The 20,937-nt window shown below is 41.1% G+C and overlaps 1 protein-coding gene across 1 annotated transcript in view; it reads right to left on the bottom strand.

The window, feature by feature from the left end:
- Positions 1-6,950, bottom strand: part of PGM5 (phosphoglucomutase 5) — a 191,305-nt gene extending 184,355 nt beyond the window's left edge. The window contains exon 1 of the mRNA XM_029202378.1: positions 6,189-6,950. Within this exon, the coding sequence (XP_029058211.1) occupies positions 6,189-6,449 (261 nt within the window). The 5' untranslated portion in view covers positions 6,450-6,950. The remainder of the gene's footprint in view (positions 1-6,188) is intronic.
- Positions 6,951-20,937: the final 13,987 nt, after the last annotated feature.

The raw sequence follows: 20,937 nt of genomic DNA, 5'->3' as shown, positions 1-20,937 counted from the left end.
AATAAACATCATTATACTTTATCACAAGATTTAATAAAGCAGCTTAGTTAAAAATGCCATCTGGGTCTCTGGACACATCAAACAAAGCTTAAAATAACCCACCCCAGCAACTGGGAGGGCCCAGCTGTTCTCAAAACCTCTCCCACTCCTTTTACTTCCTCATAAAAAAGTGAATGAGGACTTGAGGCTAAAAGAGTCAAGAATGAACAGACCCAAACAAGGAGAAGGGTGGAACCAAGGGCTCCCTAAAATTTGCTATTTGCTCAGATAATAGATTTTCCATCTCCACAATTCAGGGGATGAGGATTTGGGAAGGGAAGCAAGATAAAGTTATGAGATGCTCTTTAGGGTTTTCTAATATATTACAAACCAGCCCTTCCTAACATCTGGGCCATAGTAGCCCATTCCATTCACCTATTCTGTTGTGAACACCCATAGAAAATACAGAGCAATCACCACCCACTTCTTTTGCCTTCTAGAGATAGGACCTGGAGCTAGCCATGCCCAGATTTCCAGATCCATTCCAGGAAAGAAGGCTTAGTGTTACAGTACATGTTTCCCTCTCTTGCTTCCTTCTTCTTTCATCACTACTGGCCACCCGCCACCATATCCCACTCTGCTTCTCTTCCAAATATATGTTCCTTGTCTTTGGGACCAAACCAAAATTTGTTGCCCAGATAGTTCTCATAAATGCCAAGGCAAGTGTATTCTCATTCTTTGGAAACAGACACGTCTTTATGACCTGTTGGAATCAAATACAACCTGTGCCAGCATCTATCCGGAGGGCACGCCCAAGCCCCTCACTGATCTGGCATTCCTCATATCATTTCACTTCATTTTCTACCTCTAAAAGATTTCACAAGCCATTGAGGAGCTCTTGAATCCTGTAAGCTGCACTGTAGGCCAACATTATTATCATTAATGCTGATCATCACATGGCCAGTACAGTGCATGGCTAACTGGCAGATGGATTTTCTCTTGGCTAAAACTTGTTACAGAGCTCTAGGTTAGTCCATACATGCAGTCAAATCATTATTATCTGAGATGTATTCAGTTGACCATAGTAATACTCCCTTGCAGTTCTTAGTGCTGAGGATGTTACCAAATGCTTTCATATGCAGTGCTTCATTTGATTCTCAGGATAATTCAGAGATGCTATCATACCCAATTTATAGATGAGAAAACAAGTGGTTTCTTGGTATGTCAAGAGGCTAAAGCATTTGCACTGCAACTGGTATGTCAGAGCTAGGAAAATAAGGCAAGCCCTCCAGCTGCTGATACAGTGCTTTTTCTACCATACCTCATTGCCTCCTGGGCTAAAGTCAAAAGAGAGTGTGGTTATTGTATGAAGAAATCTGGTTTGGGTTTGCCAATTATGTATTTGTGGTATTTGTCGACCTCCCTTTATTTAACCGATAGTTGCTTTTGATTGTAACAGTCTGGCTCCATCAAACACACACACACACACACACACACATTTTAAATGTTAAATTATAGAACTGTGCTGTCCAGTATGGTACCTACTAAGCACTTGTGACTATCTAAGTTTCAATCTTAATTAATTAAAATTAAATAAAATGTAAAATTCAGTTCTTCAGCAGCATCAGCTACATTTCAAGTATTCAACAGTCAAGTGTCCTAGTTGGCTAGGACAGTAGAGATTACAGAACATTCCCATCATCACAATAAGTTCTGTTAGACAGTGCCAATATACAATGTCATCTCAGAAAAAGAAGACTTTCGAAAAAGTCAGAAACATCTTCAGGCAGATACAGTTATGTCACCTGTCCAACATTAAAGGTAGTTTAGGACTAAAAAAGAAGATTTTTACAAAGAGGAAGAAGAAAGACAGATGCCCTTAGCTGCAAATGGATCTACCCAGAGAAGGGCAAAGGCATTCCTGTAGCCATTATGATGCATTTGGCTTTTCAGTTCTTTAAGACATTAGAATAAATTGATACACAGAGGATCTAAACCCCTGAGGAGGATCTAAAGCAGATGGAAATAGAAATAGGATAAAAAAATCAATTAGTTTCAAACTAAGTCTGATCTCAATTCATTTAAATGACACTATTTACTTCATATACTTAGTTTTTTGTTGTTTGTTTGTTGCTCTGTATAGCATGACATAGTTTGTAACTTCAAAAGGGGATTAAAATACTTCTGGGGTTTCTTAGATAAATTCACATAGCCTCATAAAAACTACTAAAAAAAAAAGGTAGTTTCTTTTCATTCTTCAATAATCTATTCAAATTGATTATATAAAAATCCAGGAGTCCATGGTGATATTCGAAAAAGTGAAAGCAAAACAAAACAAAATTCATGTGTCATCAATGGAGGTGGCTATTTCACCAAATTCTTACTCTGAAAATTGGTAATTAAAAAAGAGAGAGAAATAAACACATATTCTGTCTTTCCAGAAGGACCTATATTACAGAATAATCAAATAGCCTAGTAGTGAGGAAAATACCCAGTTTATAGAAAAATGCCAACTAAAACTTGTAGATGGAATTAGAGAATTTGAAAATCATCATTTTGAAACCCCTAATGAAATAATCAACTCAAGCCAGTATCATTAATGGATGCTAAAACAATTGGGTAAAAATTGATAAGGAACTGAATATTCACATGGTACAAAGTGCACCCCACAGCCTACTGCTAGTCCCAAAGGGAAAAGTAATGGACCATACCACCATAGCTCTATAATTATCTCAGCATCACGGATGATGGAACAATCAGAGACTATGTTTCCTTGTATTATGCTACTGAATACACACCATCACCTATGAAATAATCTTATAAAAAAATACCGAACCTGACTCTAATTAAGCCTTTAGACTGATTTCTAGTTCACACACACACACAGGGAATAGAGTGAAAAGTTAAATGACACCATAAAGAAGTAATCAGAAAATTCCAGAAAGGAGGTGGAGGAGACATTCTATAGAAAAACCAACTGACCTAGTCTCGGCAACAAGTCAATTTCGTTAACAAAATAAAAATAAAAAGGGAGGTACTTTCTAGGTTAAAAGAGACTTAAGACAAATGTAATGTGTGTTCCTTGATTAGAAGAAACAAGCCTGAACAAATTAGGTATAAAAGACATTTCGGAATAATTGAGGAAATCTGAATGTGGACTGGGTCATAAATAATGTAAAGAAATAATTTTTTATTTTGTTTGGGATGTTAATGATACTGTCACTATCAAGGAAAATGTTCTTCTTTTTTAGAGATCCATACTGAAGAACTTAGGGTAAAATGTCATGTTCTTTAATATACTTTAGCCCCTCGAAAAGATGAATCAAACATAGAAAAATGTCAACAATCTAGGACAAGGGCATATGGATGTCGTTAATCTATTCTCTACACTTTTCTGAAAGCTTGAAAGTTTCATAACTTTATGAGAAAGTTTTTTAAAATCTCCAATTGTACAGGTATTTGTGTAGGAATCTATTTCAAACTTTATGAGATATTAAAATATTAATAGTGTAGTTTATTGTTTTAGAAATTCCAAACTTCTGTTTTCCTCCAGCAATTTCATAAGCGAAGAGCAACAACCATTTTTTATAGAAAAACTGCTTTGTAAAATTAACTTTTTCAATCAAAACCAAGGTTTTTCAGAGAGAGAGAATGCAGCCCACCTGGTCATATTCAAGTCAGTTCAAAGAGAATAAATTCTATCTTCTACTATTTTCTTTTTTTTTTTTTACTATGAATATCCAATGGGAAATCAAAAAAAGGCCAAAGCATTTGGAATTGAAGTTCCCCATTCCTGAGTATAATCAGCAGGCCAAGTCAGGAGGCAAGTGCATCTCCATCAATTTGCAATCATGCAAGACCAATTTTGCTTACTGTGGTCCCTTTTAAACCGCCTCTCTCCTGAAGTCAGCCTTCTGATTATTCACTTTGCTTTAGCAAAAGCTCCCACGAAGCTGAACAAAATGAGGAAAAGATTGGTGAAAACTGGCTGTTTGAAATCGTTACAAGAGTCAACCATCCCTTTCCCCCATGCCCGTCCATCTTAGAATTAATACTTTCAGATTATTTAAAAGACGGTGCGGGCTTCCCTGGTGGTGCAGTGTTTGAGAGCCTGCCTGCCGATGCAGGGGACACGGGTTCGTGCCCCGGTCCGGGAGGATCCCACACGCCGCGGAGCGGCTGGGCCCGTCAGCCTGCGCGTCCGGAGCCTGTGCTCCGCAGCGGGAGAGGCCACATCAGTGAGAGGCCCGCGTGCAGAAAAAAAAATAATAAATAAATAAATAAAAATAAAAGACGGTGCTTCTGTGTGGACTTTACTTTGTCTTTCTGTCCTTCATAACAACTGGTAGATTAAATTTGACTCTATTTTAGGTATATATTAACGTATGCTATCTCCTAAAATAAACTCCACTCTTAAAGTCAATAAAATGTGTTTACAGAGAAGACCCACTGAAGTTAAGAGATTGAAGAGTCCTTAGGGTAAAGTGTGCCAAGAAATAATAAAGCATAATAATAACGTGTCCATGCAAATCAACAACTGTAACTCCAAAACTTTCCTGACCCACAATAAATATCGGACAGGCCATGTTTTTCTCACTCCTTGGAAAACCTGGCCCAGGAAGGAGTATGAAAGCTGCCACAGCTCTCCCAAGGCTCATTATTCTCCATCATTCCATGGGAACGGCTTTGTCAGACAAGAGTAAAAGACCATTTGTTAACCTCTCTCCAAATCCCTGATTCAGGCCAACTTTCATCAATCCCAAGTGAGGAGCCAGAGAGAAACACAAGTCTTATATCTGCTGGGGCTGGAGATCACAGTCCCACCACCCAGCTCACCCTCACCCCAGCCAGGCCCTGTTTCACCCAACTGCTTTTTGGTTAGTAAAAAAAAAATATATCCTCTTTCCCTATTCCAGAAACACTGAGAAGGGGGAGTTAGAGTAGACAAATGTGAAGCATGGACAACCCCAAAGTTGTCTTTTTAAGCAAGAAATGAGAAAATTAAAAAGGATAGGGTTGGAAAGGAGGGAAGGAGGGAATTCAAAAGCCAGATCATTGTTTAGTTTCTCTTTTTTAAATGTTCACACTCACTTATACATCTGCAGAGGTTTCACTTAAAGGGAAGCTCTATGTGTGTGGATCTGACTGCATTAACAAGGCTTAAGTTCCTCTTTTAGACAATGTTTCCCACAGAGAATTCAGGGACCCTTGAAGTCAGTATCCCTCTTGAGACGCTGCTGGCTTTGGAAAGGAGGAAATCAGGGTATGGGGATATGTCAAAAGGTGCATCTAGTTGTAGGATAGGGAGAAAGGAAGGAGAAAGAGAAAAACTCAAGGTTTGAGAATTCACATTGCAAAAGAAGACTACTTAAGTGGTGCGGGAAAGGAGGATGAAAACTGCAGGGGAGAAGAGGCATGAAATGTTGTCAACTGCCAAAGGGCATCTTGGAGAGAAGTTGGGAATTGCTTCAAGAAAAGCATTGCAAATCTCATTTCTGACCATTTAGAGATTTGCCTCCCCGGAACCGAGAGCCCAGTCTGTATAGGTTCACACTGATTCCCGTCCCATCCTTTCCCTAATCAAATCAATTATGAAATATAACTCCATGAACCAATGATATTAAAAACCTTCAGGGTCCACGCTTGCTAAATATGTCAGTAACCAACACTGGTGTGTGTGTGTGTGTGTGTGTGTGTGTGTGTGTCTTCGGAGCCAACACTACTGTTAAATTTGGCAGAGCCAAGATGTGGAGTAGAAGAAGACTGCAAATAGGATACAGAAGTGGGGTGGGGAGGGGGACAACTATCAATATATTGGTAGCGGGAGGGTAGTGAAAACGGTCAGAGCAAATATTTTTAAAGGGTTGGGGAAGAGAAAGTCGAGAACAGCGAGCAGGTGCAGGACATGGTCAGAGTCCAGAGAGAGTTCAGGGCGATGTGGCAGGTCGGTCGGGATGCCCGGCTGGGCTCAAAAAAGGGCGAGCAACCCTTAAGGCCTTTCGGAGCGGCGGGCGCGACACAGCCCGGGCGTCCCGGGTGCGCCGGGGAGGCTGCGGGGAGCTGCGGTGGCGGGACGCGGGCGGAGGGGACCTGGGGGAGCGGCCGAGCCCGGGAGCAGGGTGGGGGTCTCGGCTGGGCCTGGGGCGGGCCGGCGGAGAAGGCAGGGTGAGGAGGGGGACTGCGGACGCGAGGGGCGGCATGTCACTCACCCCGTTGGCCGCGGCCATCTGCACCACGATCTCCGTGGCCGTCCTGCTGAAGTACCTGCCGTCGCTGCCCACCACCATGGTGCAGCCCTGGCGGTCGCGCAGGTCGATGGACGACAGCACGCTCTGGATGAAGTTGGGCAGGTAGTTGCGCTGACCCTCGAAGAGCCCGGTGGGCCGTCGCAGCCCCCCGCCGCCGGCCGGCCGCTGGTCCTCGTAGGGCGCCGTCGGCACCGTCAGCACCGGGATGGGGCTCCCCTCCATGGCGCCTCCTGGCCGGTCCTGCCGCGGCTCCGGGAGCCGGAGGGAATCTGCAGCCCGACGGGGCCCCCACCAGCTTGGCGGCGCGCCCGGGCTCCGCCTCGCGCCGCGGCCCCTCTGCGGCCGGCCCGCGCCCCGCGCCCTCCTGCCGCGCCGACGGCTCCTCCCTCTGCGCGCGGCCCCTAGCTGCCCCCGCAGAGTTTGGCCTCTACCTTCCAAGAAAAGTTCGCACCCGCCCAACTTCCTCTCCGGCCGGAGCGCCCGACGTGCCCGCAGCTTCTTCTCCCAGCTGGACTCACTTTCGGGGTGTCCCAAAAGCCCCTTCCCAGTGCCAACACCCCGATCCCGGGGACGCCTCCTCGCACGCCTAGCCCGAGCCTTCCCCGGTGATCGCGTCTCCCCCAGCACACCCTCCGCTAGAAAACAGCCGGGGAAGGGGTGGTGAGAACTTGACCAGGATTGGGGGTCCTCTCCCCGTACCCGCGGCCCCTCTCCCCTCCAACCCGCAGCCCTGCCTCCCGGCCTCCCAGGGAGTGAGCGGTTTACAAGCACCAGTTTCTCTTTTGAACAAGGACAGGGGTGGAGTTGGGAGGGGGCTGAAACGTTTTGCCATCAGAGAACAGCCCCAGCCAAAAATAACCCTGGAAGAGCGAGCTGAGAATTGTTATCTTCTGCCAGCGCTGAAATTGGAGGCTGGGCGCTGCGAGTGTGTCTGCGTGTGTACACACACCCCACCACTACCATTTGTTGCAGGAAATCACATACTGTCAGGCCCTTCAATCCAGCAGGATCCACCCAGCCATCCACACTTTTCCCCAGGCTCTCTGAAGGCAGCACACTTCTCAGGAAGAAAACTTTTTTTTTTTTTGCTTGTTTGTTGTGGTGGTCACAACAGCAGCAACACAGATGCGTGGACGCGTATTTCCTTATTCTTCTTGCCCTTTCACCCTCCCTGGCCCAGCTCCTGCTTGGAAACAGGCTGTCCCACACTGTACGTGTCCACACTGCAGAGCTCTTACCAGGATTCATCGCTTTCACTAGGAGGAGGGTAAAGCCCTTTGTAAGGCCCTACCAGGAATGAATGAACAAACCCAAATTAAACAAGGACAGGGTACCAGGAACTGGGCTTGCTCCTTTCACAAGCTTTCTGGCATCTGGGGGTGGGGTGGGGAGGGGGGTGGTGGTCAGAGATGTGCTGCCTTCTCTCCATAAAGCCCACCAAAAATCCCAAATCAAGAAATTCCCCATAGAAAATCAACAGGCAAAAAGGATAAAGCCCCAAAAGGGAAGGAACAATTCTCATTTTTGCTTCTATCTCCTTTCACCCTCAAAGCATTTTTGCACCCACTAAAGTCACTGAAATCTCCTGCTTCTTCTCCTCCTCCAAATATTGTCCACTTCCTGGGACTAAGCTGGATTTGCTGCAGGATTATAAAGTGTTTGATCATAGTAAGATGACTGTGAATAACAGCTCACACTTATATGTTGTTTTGCAGCTGACAAAAGGCTTTGCATCTGTTTTCTCTTTGGAGGCTCAAAACAACTAAAAGAAGTAGTAATGGCATTCATATCATTCCCATTTTACAGATGAGAAAAAGGAGGCTTTCTGTGAGGTTGAAGGAAGTGGCCAAGATGGCACCTACATTCAGTACAAATTCTTATGTGCCCCCCCCCTTTTTATTAATATCATTAAAGTGTGAAGTCATCAACTGAATCCTATTGAGACTCTAGCTTTTCTCTTCAACAGTGAAGGTTGTGTGTGTGTGTGTTGTTGTTGTTGTTTTGCCTCTACTCTCTCCATTCCCCTGTAAAGTTCCTGACTTTATGGTTGAGGGAGCCTTGTCTTAGCACCAAATAGAATGTCAACACTTCTAAGGACCTGTGCACATCTCTATGATGGGGGATTTTTTTTAACCACTTTCTAATAACATTTCATTTTGCAAGGAAGGACAGTATCATTCCCAGGAGAGGGTGGTAAGTCCTCTGTCCCAAACAAGAAGAAAAGGATGCAGCCTCCAAGCCTCAGACATAACCAGAAGGTCTCCAGGACTCCATCTCTGCACTTCTAGGATCTGCCTCTCTCTTGACATCACCATCATTCTCTCCTACCACAGCCCAGCTCCTTCCCCAGGGCTGAGGACAAGTCAGGCACATCTCAGATAAGATTGTACAGCTTTACCAGCCAAAAGGAAAGTCTCTTCCCTTGGTTCTAATCCCCAAATTCCCGAAGACTCTGGTCCAGTTTGAGGCAACACAACCAACCACAAAGCAGGAACCCCACAGTGAAAGGGACAAAGTTCCTCCAAAGTCAGGGGGTGCTGGTCCCCAAAGGCAGGAGAGATGGGCAAACAAACCATAACTGTCCACCACATAATTGACACTTTCACTGATAAAGTCTTTTGAAAATTATTTTTCTGTTCTCTGAATTCACATAGCACTTTGTACCACTCATAAGGAATGTTTCATGTGCTGCTACACCTTTCTATATGTCTTCTCTCCTCCAGCTGTATGTGGCCTTGGAATAGTTCCTTACCCTCTCCTCACCTCAGTATCATCATTGTGAAATGGGGAATATTATAATCCCAACCTCATAAATTGTTGGGAGGATGAAAATATATTAGTACAGTGCCCGACAAACAGAAGGGCATTCAATAAATGTTAGATATTCATATTATTGCCATCTATATAGTATTTGTCATTATTATCAATATCTTATATACTAAGAACTACATTTTATATCTTTGTAGACCGCCACTGTACGTAAACATCTTTGGGCAAAGGTAATATTATATAAAGTTTGGTTGAATTAATCTGTGGCTTTTGACAATGGAAACTCAAGGTATACAGAGTAATTTGCCCTTGAAACATACAAAAAGGGCTTATGAACTAAAGAAATCTCTTCAAAGCTGCCCCCAATTTTGATCAAGTTAATTCCAACAAATGTGTCACAGTGATGGAGAAAAGGAACCTGAGAGGGCTCCACAGGTAAGAAATGCCTGCCCAGAGTTGCTCACTGGTAAAATGAGAAGGTCGGATTAGATCAGTGTTTCCCAAAGGGTTTTCCTTGTAACACAAGTGCCTCCCAAATGCTGCATAAGCGTTTCATAGTCAAGTAACTTTTTAAAATCCTGCATGCTCTATTCCATTCTTGGAGTTTCATGATGCGCATTTTCACACTGACACCTCTGAAAGTGCATCAGTTTAACGTCTTCTTGAACCAGTGCTTTTCCCAACCTAAACTCACACAACTAGTTTGCTTAGGGAAAGGGACTCAGACTAGCTTTGGAGCTGCAGCTAAGACAGTCCCCTCCCCACTTCATGTGTCCTCAGTGGGCTAGGTCAGGGATAAATACATTTTCCTGATTCTAAGGGGCTGGTCATCCTTCTGTGCTGAGTTCAGAGCTTCTCTATAGCATGGGTCACAATGAAGTGGGCCCTGTTCGCCTACAGATGCCTTCCAGGCTTCTCTGAGCCTCCAGGGAAAGGCCTCTCACTGAGAATTCTTGGCATGAAACGGGCAACCGATATATCCTTCCTTCCCCTTGGGATTTCCTTGCTCTTAAAAAGGTGTCAGCTGCTATCATCATGTAGAGACTACACTAGCTGGCTCACCTAGACCAGCATTTCTCAAAAAGAGAATGTGGGGTAAAATAAATCTTGAAACACTTCAGACTTTATCCACCCTCTTGGAGATTCACAAAGCACATTAGCATATGAAAGACTCCGTGAAGTTCCGCAGGAAAAATACCTATTTAACTTGAACCCAGCATTCCCAAATTTTATTTGACAATGGGGCCCATTTCCAAAACACCTATTAAGAAATCAAGGACATTAATATTCCATGAAACACTTTAGATCTCTGGGATCCCTTCGAGCCATATCATTCTATGATTTGCTTTTTTACTTATGAGGCATTAAAAGATTAACTTCTATCAGGCTTCCATTTAGGAACTTATCAGAACGTACAAGCGGGGGCACTGGTAAAATTGCCCAGTTAAAAAAAATACCCTTGAGTAATTATGAGACTTAAAATGAATTTTATACACACATGCACGCACACACACACACACACACATATACATTTACATATAATTTTATTCTCTATACTCTGTTCTTCCACACTGCCCTGCCCCCGATCCCCTGGCTGGCAGAAAAGGCTGGCACAGGTCTGGCCCATGGTAGTTTTATATTCTTGCTGAGTCGGAGTCCACTTCTGTGCACACAGGGCATGCTAAAAACACACTGTTGACTCACTGACTCTTAAGAGCAGAAGAAATGCCAACAGTACAGGACAAGAGGCAGAAAAGCAGGTGGAAAATGTCACAGGGCAGTCCTCTAAGGAAGCACTAGTTCCCTTTTTAATCTGCCCAAACACCTTCTGGTGGTACGGAAAGTCAGTTATATATTTCTCCTAAAACGCCACCTTCCACTAAGCCTTCTGTTCCCCAACAAATGAAATAACATATAGTAATTCCAACAGAACTTTGTTTCTCTCCTTCCTTCAGTGTAAGGCCACTAAAGTGAGTGTTCAAGTGATGGAAATGTGCATGTCACATGTGTATCTTATAAATGATTATGAACTTGTCTCTGTGTTCTCACATCTAGGCTTCAAAACTTTGTTGCCCACCTTCATCAGTGACTACCCAGTCGGCCTTGGACAAGTCGCTTACCCTCTCTAAAGCTCACTTTCTGCATCTGTAAAATGGGCATAATGCTATCTACCTCCTAGGGTTGATGATCATATTCAGAGACCTAATATGTGAAAACTGCTTAGCACAGGACCTGGAACATAATAAGGGCTTAATAAGTGCTTGCTGTAATTATTATGATTATTATTATTACTATCACTAAAATAGTTATTATTGTTATTATAATCATTACTATAATTATTATTACTATAATTATTATTACCATAATAATTCTTAATCTTTGTATCAAATAGTATGGTCTTTGAGGCATCAATGGACTATGTCTGATTAACTTCCAGCACAATATCTAGCATAAGATCACATGCAAATTAGGGAACTAGTGTTAAAGATGAAAAAAATTATTTTTATTGACCCTTAAAGACTTCATACATAACTGGGCAAAAAGAGCCATCCATCTCACACATGGAAAGTCCAGTTCCTCTGGAGTTTGTTTTTGGAGGTAATTACAGGATGCCTAGAAACATTGAAATGCTGTTTATAAATCTCCTGAGACCAGCACAAGGTGATGGACACAACCAATGCAGATGTGGCCTCCTGACTGCTGCATGCACTGGCGTCAACTTTGAAAAGCACTTGATGTTAACTAACTTGTAAAAACTGTGCTTTTTGGAAAGCAAAAGGTTTCATTTTAATTCAGTTTTACCTAAACATAATAGGCCTCTGATCTGCCAAGAATGAAGATTTGATTTCCGTGGGTCCCCCACAGTATCTAGAAATATCAATGATATACAGTAACAGATTATTTAAAACTTTAGAGTCTTATCAAAGTTCTTTATTCTATAAAAGGCAAATAAAGTTTACTTTTCTAAGGGAATCTCAATACTTTTTAACAGCTGAATTTTGTTTCTAAAGGCTTCAAAAAGGAACACAATTTAGATCTTTATTAAAAAGGGAATGTGGGCTTCCCTGGTGGCGCAGTGGTTGAGAGTCCGCCTGCCGATGCAGGGGACACGGGTTCGTGCCCCGGTCTGGGAAGATCCCACATGCCGCGCAGCGGCTAGGCCCATGAGCCATGGCCTCTGAGCCTGCGCATCCCGGGGCCTGTGCTCCGCAACGGGAGAGGCCACAACAGTGAGAGGCCCGCGTACCGCAAAAAAAAAAAAAAAAAAAAAGGAAATGTATTTTGCATGTTTTACTTAAATTATATTGCATTAGTCATTTGCAATCATAGTCTATATGGAATTTTCCTTTGGTGGTTTTTTATGTTTGGGTTTTAGGAAGGGACCCCCAACATATGGCTAATCTCTGAATAAATATTTTAACATTCCTAGGTAAAGTCAATTTTTAAAAAGCTGTTTTATATCCATCTATGTCATGGAGCTAAGTAACATGGCTTGCCGTACAAGCCAGTATTCCTGCCGTATGAATGGGTTTTTTTCAACCATGAAGTCCGGGTGAATTTGCATGACTGGTAGTGAAATACTGTGTTATCAGACCCAGCCAGTTTGATGCCATCCTCAAGTCCCTGTAGCCCAGCCCAGGTCCAGCTCAGGTTTTACTCACACACTTAACCAGGAACTACTATCCCCAACAATTCTATGCACCCTGCCGGGCCAATTTTCTCTGTGAGATTCTTCCAACCTTTCCCCCATTCCCTCAGAGTACATCTACAGAGGACACACACATTTGAAAAGTAACTCAAGCAAATAGAGAAACAATGCACACAACCACTGCATTTTAACCTAGCATTTTCTGGACATGCTGTTTTAACCCAAAAATGATGCCAGTGGTTGGAGTTTCATAGATTAAACTATGGCTCCCAACTTCACAGCCATGCCCATGGGTGCCTTCACTGTTTTGGCATTTTTCTTCCCCTGTTTCTAGTGTTTTCTTGGAAGCCAGAAAGTAGTCACTTTTCATTTATCATGGAATTGATTTTTTCCAACTTTCCGTAGGAGCCAAAATCAACCTGGAGATTTGTATCCAACAACAGTTCTGTTTGTGCATCTGAGATCCCCAACAAGTGTGACTGACTCAGGGACATCATTCATGACAGCAGCTCAGAGCTCAACAGTAACGTTTTATCATTGACCCTGCCAGGTGTCCAACATAGGGTGTTATTCCCTTTTACTGTGTCCAAACTTCTGATAGATATTAATCATTGGGATTCAAGAATGAGGAAATGGACTTTCTGAGAATTCTCAGCAATTCCAGAATTCATGTTAGTATTCTGTAATTTTCATAAAACTTGTACTTACATGTTTTTGAAAAATAATAAGTGACCATAATAATAAGTAGAGAGGGGCTTCCCTGGTGGCGCAGTGGTTGAGAGTCCGCCTGCCGATGCAGGGGACACGGGTTTGTGCCCCAGTCCGGGCGAATCCCACATGCCGCGGAGCGGCTAGGCCCGTGAGCCAGAGCCGCTGAGCCTGTGCGTCCGGAGCCTGTGCTCCGCAACGGGAGAGGCCACAACAGTGAGAGGCCCGCGTACCGCAAAAAATAAATAAATAACTAAATAAAAATAATAAGTAGAGAATCGTTTTTCTGTGATAGGATTACATGAAAAGTTTTCATGGTCTTTTGTTTAACAAGATATAATACCAAATGTATGATCTATTATTATGATTAACCAACAAATTGTGACAAGATTATTGAATTCAATAACCTGTAAAAATGATCTCTACCTGATAGACACAGGATCATAGAAAACATTAAAAAGAAATGAACGTTAACACAAAATAAATGCTAAATAAAAATAATTTTAAAATTGGAAGATAATTCCACAAATATTTAAAGATTCTCATTCTTTAAATGAAATTTTTAACCCCACAAAGCATCAATTGTTCTAATAGAATTCAAATAATGCAATATTTGGATCTCCTGGCAAGGTGAAGAGGACTACAGAGAAGTAATTGTCAGAATAGCCAATTTAAGGACATATTTTGCTTCCAAAACCTGGTATTTCTTAGAACACCACTAATACGATTTGTAAGAAGTATCCTAAGGCCTATAAACTTACTAATATTTATCTGCAGGAATTATTCACTGTCAGCAGTGGACAGAGCAATGAAGACACTTAGAGCAACAGACACAAGAGAGTCTCCCTGATGCTTCTCTTCCACTGCTCATGTCCCGGTTCCCAAAAATGCTGACCTGGACCTTTGTCTCTGTGTATCAATATTTCCTGCTCTTGCTTTCAACTTGAAGTCAGTGAATTTCTTCAAACCAGTAAGGTCTCTATACGGACTATTAAGCTTTAATTCTCACAGGAGAATTATAACACTTCTTCCAGTTTTCTGGATTTCTCAACTGATAGTTCTTAGAATCTAGAATTTGGTAGTCCATATAAATTTCCCTCAGAAATGCCAGAAGGGAATTCCCAAATGGACAAGTGTTTTTCTCTATATTCCTTTTCACAAGAAACCATAAACACAGAGATTTCCCTCTCATCACCAAATTTTCTCTGCTTACTATCGTTGTCACTTCTTTAGATGCCCTACTCACAGTTTCCCCTCCTCTGCAAACAGCCCCAATACCATGGGACAGGTTCTCGGTGGTTATGTCTTTTCTGCATTACTCTGCATTCTTGACCATATACCGGCAGCTGACCTAGGGAGGACACCTGGCCCAACTGGATTCTCTTACTGTCTCTGGAATTTGAATATTGGAACCCAGACATACAAAGACTGGGGGCCACTGTGGCCATATTGATATTGATATTGACGACAGGTGTGGGAGGGGTTGAATCTGTACCTACCTGTTGCTCAAATCCCAGGAGCTGTCCTGAACTCCTCTTTCCCAGTCATGGGGTACTTAAGATGCCCCAATAATCTTTATGAAATCCCTCCCTGGTTTAAGCTAGCCAGAATTAGTTTCTGTTGCCGCCAATCAAAAGCAAATACATAATTATTCCTTGGTCCTAGTTCCTTTAATTTTTCAGGAAAAGAAGTAAAAAGTGACAACATAAGATACCATTTATCTAACATTTGGAAACACACAAAGGAATACTTTGTACAGTTTATGATGCACTCATATGTAGTACGGACATAAATCATCAACAATGTGCACATGTATATCAAGATCATGGCTGCCTTGGGGGATGGGGGAGAACATGGGCCCGGAAGAGGCACAAGGGGAGACTTCAACAGTTACAATAATGCTTGATTTCCAGGTGCCCATACGACCCAGTTAGCCTGAGGCTGTTGAATTTACATTTGTTAACCCAGCATAATTATCAACAGAAGGCCCTTCTTTCTCAAGAGTATCCCAGTTTGGGTACTAAGCTCTATGACCATGCTTTAAGAACACTTTAAATAATTATAGAAAAATACTTCTGCATATTTTCTTGTATGGTTGAAATATTTTATAACAAAAATAATTCAAACTTATTACACATACAGAATGTAGCTGCCAAAGCCCCTGCTTTGATATCCCAGCCATGAATCCCTCTAGAGCACCTTCCCCATACAACACTTGTGAGGATTCAACGAGACCAGCTCTATGAAGCACTCATCAGTGACCTGAACTAAGAGACAGTCGCCATTAAGGTGACATTTCTTTATTCTAACCAAACTCCTGGTAAGTTATTTAGGGACATTTTAATTTTATTTTTTTTCTTTTAAATTAGTTTTATTAGTTATCTATTGTATACAAATTAATGTATATATGTCAATCCCAATCTCCCAATTCATCACACCACCACCCGCCCCCGACTTTCCCCCCTTGGTGTCCATGTTTGTTCTCTACATCTCCGTCTCTATTTCTGCATTGCAAACCGGTTCATCTGTACAATTTTTCTAGGTTCCACATATATGTGTTAATAAACAATATCTGTTTTTCTCTTTCTGACTTACTTCATTCTGTATGATAGTCTCTAGGTCCATCCACATCTCTACAAATGACCCAATTTCGTTCCTTTTTATGGCTGAGTAATATTCCATTGTATATATGTACCACATCTTCTTTAACCATTCATCTGTTGATGGACATTTAGGTTGCTTCCATGATCTGGCTATTGTAAATAGTGCTGCAATGAACATTGGGGTGCATGTGTCTTTTTGAATTATGGTTTTCTCTGGGTATATGCCCAGTAGTGGGATTGCTGGGTCATATTGTAATTCTATTTGCAGTTTTTTGAGGAATCTCCATACTGTTCCCCATATGTACATTCCCACCAACAGTACAAGAGGGTTCCCTTTTCTCCACGCCTTCTCCAGCATTTGTTGTTTGTAGATTTTCTGATGATGCCCATTCTAACCGGTGTGAAATGATACCTCATTGTAGTTTTGATTTGCTTTTCTCTAATAATTAGTGATGCTGAGCAGCTTTTCATGTGCCTCTTGGCCAACTGTATGTCTTCTTTGGAGAAATGTCTACTTAGGTCTTCTGCCCATTTTTTGATTGGGTTGTCTGTTTTTTTAACACTGAGCTGCATGAGCTGTTTATATATTTTGGAGATTAATCCTTTGTCTGTTGATTCATTTGCAAATATTTTCTCCCATTCTGAGGGCTGTCTTTCATCTTGTTTATAGTTTCCTTTGCTATGTAGAAGCTTTTAAGTTTCATTAGTTCCCATTTGTTTATTTTTGTTTTTATTTCCATTTCTCTAGGAGGTGGATCAAAAAAGATCCTGCTGTGATTTGTGTCAAAGAGTATTCTTCCTATGTTTTCCTCTAAGTGTTCTATGTCTGGTCTTACATTTAGGTCTTTAATCAATTTTGAGTTTATTTTTGTGTATGGTGTTAGGAGTGTTCTAATTTCATTCTTTTACATGTAGCTGTCCAGTTTTCCCAGCACCACTTATCGAAGAGACTGTCTTTTCTCCATTGTGTATCCTTGCCTCCTTTGTCATAGATTAGTTGACCACAGGTGCATGGGTTTATCTCTGGGCTTTCTAAACTGTTCCATTGATCTATATTTCTGTTTTTGTGCCAGTACCATATTGTCTTGATTACTGTAGCTTTGTAGCATAGTCTGAAGTCAGGGAGTCTGATTCCTCCAGCTCCATTTTTTTCCCTCATGACTGCTTTGGCTATTCGGGGTCTTTTGTGTCTCCACACAAATTTTAAGATTTTTTTGTTCTAGTTCTGTAAAAAAAAATGCCATTGGTAAGCTGATAGGGGTTGCATCAAATCTGTAGATTGCTTCAGGTAGTATAGTCATTTTCACAATACTGATTTTTCCAATCCAAGAACATGGTATATCTCTCCATCTGTTTGTGTCACCTTTTATTTCTTTCATCAGTGTCTTATAGTTTTCTGTGTACAGGTCTTTTACCTCCTTAGGTAGATTTATTCCTAGGTATTTTATTCTTTTTGTTGCAATGGTGAATGGGATTGTTTCCTTAATTTCTCTTTCTGATCTTTCATTTTTAGTGTATAGGAATGCAAGAGATTTCTGTGCATTAATTTTGCACCCTGCAACTTTACCAAATTCACTGATTGGCTCTAGTAGTTTTCTGGTGGCATTTTTAGGATTATCTATATATAGTATCATGTCATCTATGAACAGTGACAGTTTTACTTCTTCTTTTTCAATTTGGATTCCTTTTATTTCTTTTTCTTCTCTGATTGCTGTGGCTAGGACTTCCAAAACTATGTTGAATAATAGTGGTGAGAGTGGACATCCTTATCTTGTTCCTGATCTTAGAGGAAATGCTTTCTGTTTTTCACCATTGAGAATGATGTTTGCTTTGGGTTTATCGTATATGGCCTTTCTTATGTTGAGGTAGGTTCCCTCTATGCCCACTTTCTGGAGAGTTTTTATCAAAAATGGGTGTTGAATTTTGTCAAAAGCTTTTCTGCATCTATTGAGATGATCATATGGTTTTTCTTCTTCAATTTGTTAATATGGTGTATCACATTGATTGATTTGCGAATATTGAAGAATCTTTGCATCCCTGGGATAAATCCCACTTGATCATGGTGTATGATCCTTTTAATGTGTTGTTGGATTCTGTTTGCTAGTATTTTGTTGAGGATTTTTGCATCTATTTTCATCAGTGATATCGGTCTGTATTTTCTTTTTTTGTAGTACCTTTGTCTGGTTTTGGTATCAGGGCGATGGTGGCCTCATAGAATGTTTGGGAGTGTTCCTTCCTCTGCAATTTTTTGGAAGAGTTTGAGAAGGATGGGTGTTAGCTCTTCCCTAAATGTTTGATATAATTCACCTGTGAAGCTATCTGGTCCTGGACTTCTGTTTGTTGGAAGATTTTTAATCACAGTTTCAATTTCATTACTTGTGATTGGTCTGTTCATATTTTCTATATCTTCCTGGTTTAGTCTTGGAAGGTTATACCTTTCTAGGAATTTGTCCATTTCTTCCAGGTTGTCCATTTTATTGACATAGAGTTGCTTGTAGTAGTCTCTTAGGATGCTTTGTATTTCTGCATTGTCCATTGTAACTTCTCATTTTTCAGTTCTAATTTTATTGATCTGAGTCCTCTTCTTTTTCTTGATGAGTCTGGCTAAATGTTTATCAATTTTGTTTATCTTCCCAAAGAACCAGCTTTTACTTTTATTGATTTTTTTTTTTTTTTTTTCCTGCAGTACACGGGCCTCTCACTGTTGTGGCCTTTCCCGTTGTGGAGCACAGGCTCCGGATGCGCAGGCTCAGCGGCCATGGCTCACGGGCCCAGCCGCTCCGCAGCATGTGGGATCCTCCTGGACCAGGGCACAAACCCGTGTCCCCTGCATCGGCAGGCGGACTCTCAACCACTGCGCCACCAGGGAAGCCCAGTTTTATTGATCTTTGTGATTGTTTTCTTTGTTTCTATTTCATTTATTTCTGCTTTTATATTTATGATCTCTTTCCTTCTGCTAACTTTGGGTTTTGTTTGTTCTTCTTTCCCTGGTTCCTTTAGGTGTAAGGTTAGATTATTTATTTGAGATTTTTCTTGTTTCTTGAGGTAGTCTTGTAATGCTATAAAATTCCTTCTTAGAACTGCTTTTGCTGCATCCCATAGGTTTTGGATTGTCGTGTTTTCATTGTCATTTGTCTTTAGGTATTTTTTTATTTCCTCTTTGATTTCTTCACTGATCTCTTGGTTATTTAGTAACGTATTGTTTAGCCTCCATGTGTTTGTGTTTTTTATGTTTTTTCCCTGTAATTTATTTCTAATTTCATAGCGTTGAGGTAAGAAACAATGCTTGATATGATTTCAATTTTCTTAAGTTTACCGAGGCTTGATTTGTGACCCAAGATGTGATCTGTCCTGGAGAATGTTCCTTATACACTTGAGAAGAAAGTGTAATCTTCTGTTTTCAGATGGAATTTTCTATAAATATCAATTAAATCTATCTGGTCTATTGTATCATTTAAAGCCTGTGTTTCCTGATTAATTTTCTGTCTGGATGATCTGTCTTTTGGTGTAAGTGAGGTGTTAAAGTCCCCCACTATCAGTGTGTTACTATCAATTTCCTCTTTTATAGCTTTTAGCTTTTGCCTTATGCATTGAGGTGCTCCTATGTTGGGTGCATATATATTTATAATTGCTATATCTTCTTCTTAGATTGATCCCTTGATCATTATGTAGTGTCCTTTCTTGTCTCTTTTAACATTCTTAAAGTCTATTTTATCTGATATGAGTATTGCCACTCCAGCTTTCTTTTGATTTCCATTTGCATGGAATATCTTTTTCCATCCCCTCACTTTCAGTCTGTATGTGTCCCTAGGTCTGAAGTGGGTCTCTTGTAGATAGCATATATATTCGGTTCTTGTTTTCGTACCCATTCAGCAAGCCTGTGTCTTTTGGTTGAAGCATTTAATCCATTCATATTTAAGGTAATTATTGATATGTATGTTCCTATTACCATTTTCTTCATTGTTTTGGGTTTGTTTTTGTAGGTCCTTTTCTTCTCTTGTGTTTCCCACTTAGAGAAGTTCCCTTAGCATTTGTTGTAGGGCTGGTTTGGTGCTGCTGAATTCTCTTAGCTTTTGCTTGTCTGTAAAGCTTTTGATTTCTCCATTGAATCTGAATGAGATCTTTGCCAGGTAGAGTAATCTTGGTTGTAGGTTCTTCCCTTTCATTACTTTAAATATATCGTGCCACTCCCTTCTGGCTTGTAGAGTTTCTGCTGAGAAATCAGCTGTTAACCTTATGGGAGTTCCTTGTATGTTATTTGTCGTTCTTCCCTTGTTGTTTTTAATAATTTTTCTTTGTCTTTAATTTTTGTCAATTTGATTACTATGTGTCTCATCATGTTTCTCCTTGGGTTTATCCTGTCTGGGACTCTCTGTGCTTCCTGGACTTGGGTGGCTATTTCCTTTCCCATGTTAGGGAACTTTTTGACTATAATCTCTTCAAATATTTTCTCAGGTCCTTCCTCTCTCTCTTCTCCTTCTGGGACCCCTGTAATGTGAACATTGATGCATTTAATGCTGCCCCAGAGGTCTCTTAGGCTACCTTCATTTCTTTTCATTCTTTTTTCTTTATTCTGTTCTGTGGCAGTGAATTCCACCATTCTGTCTTCCAGGTCACTTATCCGTTCTTCTGCCTCAGTTATTCTGCTATGGATTCCTTCTAGTGTATTTTTCATTTCAGTTATTGTATTGTTCATCTCTGTTTGTTTGTTCTTTAATTCTTCTAGGTGTTTGTTCTTTAATTCTTCTAGGTCTTTGTTAAACATTTCTTGTATCTTCTCGATCTTTGCCTCCATTCTTTTTCCGAGGTCCTGGATCATCTTCACTATCATTATTCTGAATTCTTTTTCTGGAATGTTGCCTATCTCCACTTCATTTAGTTGTTTTTCTGGGGTTTTATCTTATTCCTTCATCTGGTACATAGTCTTTTGCCTTTTCATTTTGTCTATCTTTCTGTGAATGTGGTTTTCATTCCACAGGCT

Source organism: Monodon monoceros, unplaced genomic scaffold (genome assembly GCF_005190385.1).
Source record: "Monodon monoceros isolate NGI ecotype Baffin Bay Population unplaced genomic scaffold, NGI_Narwhal_1 Super_Scaffold_5, whole genome shotgun sequence".
Lineage (NCBI taxonomy): Eukaryota > Metazoa > Chordata > Mammalia > Artiodactyla > Monodontidae > Monodon > Monodon monoceros.
Note: the sequence above shows the minus strand (reverse complement) of the source record. Positions and strands in the feature narration are given on the sequence as shown.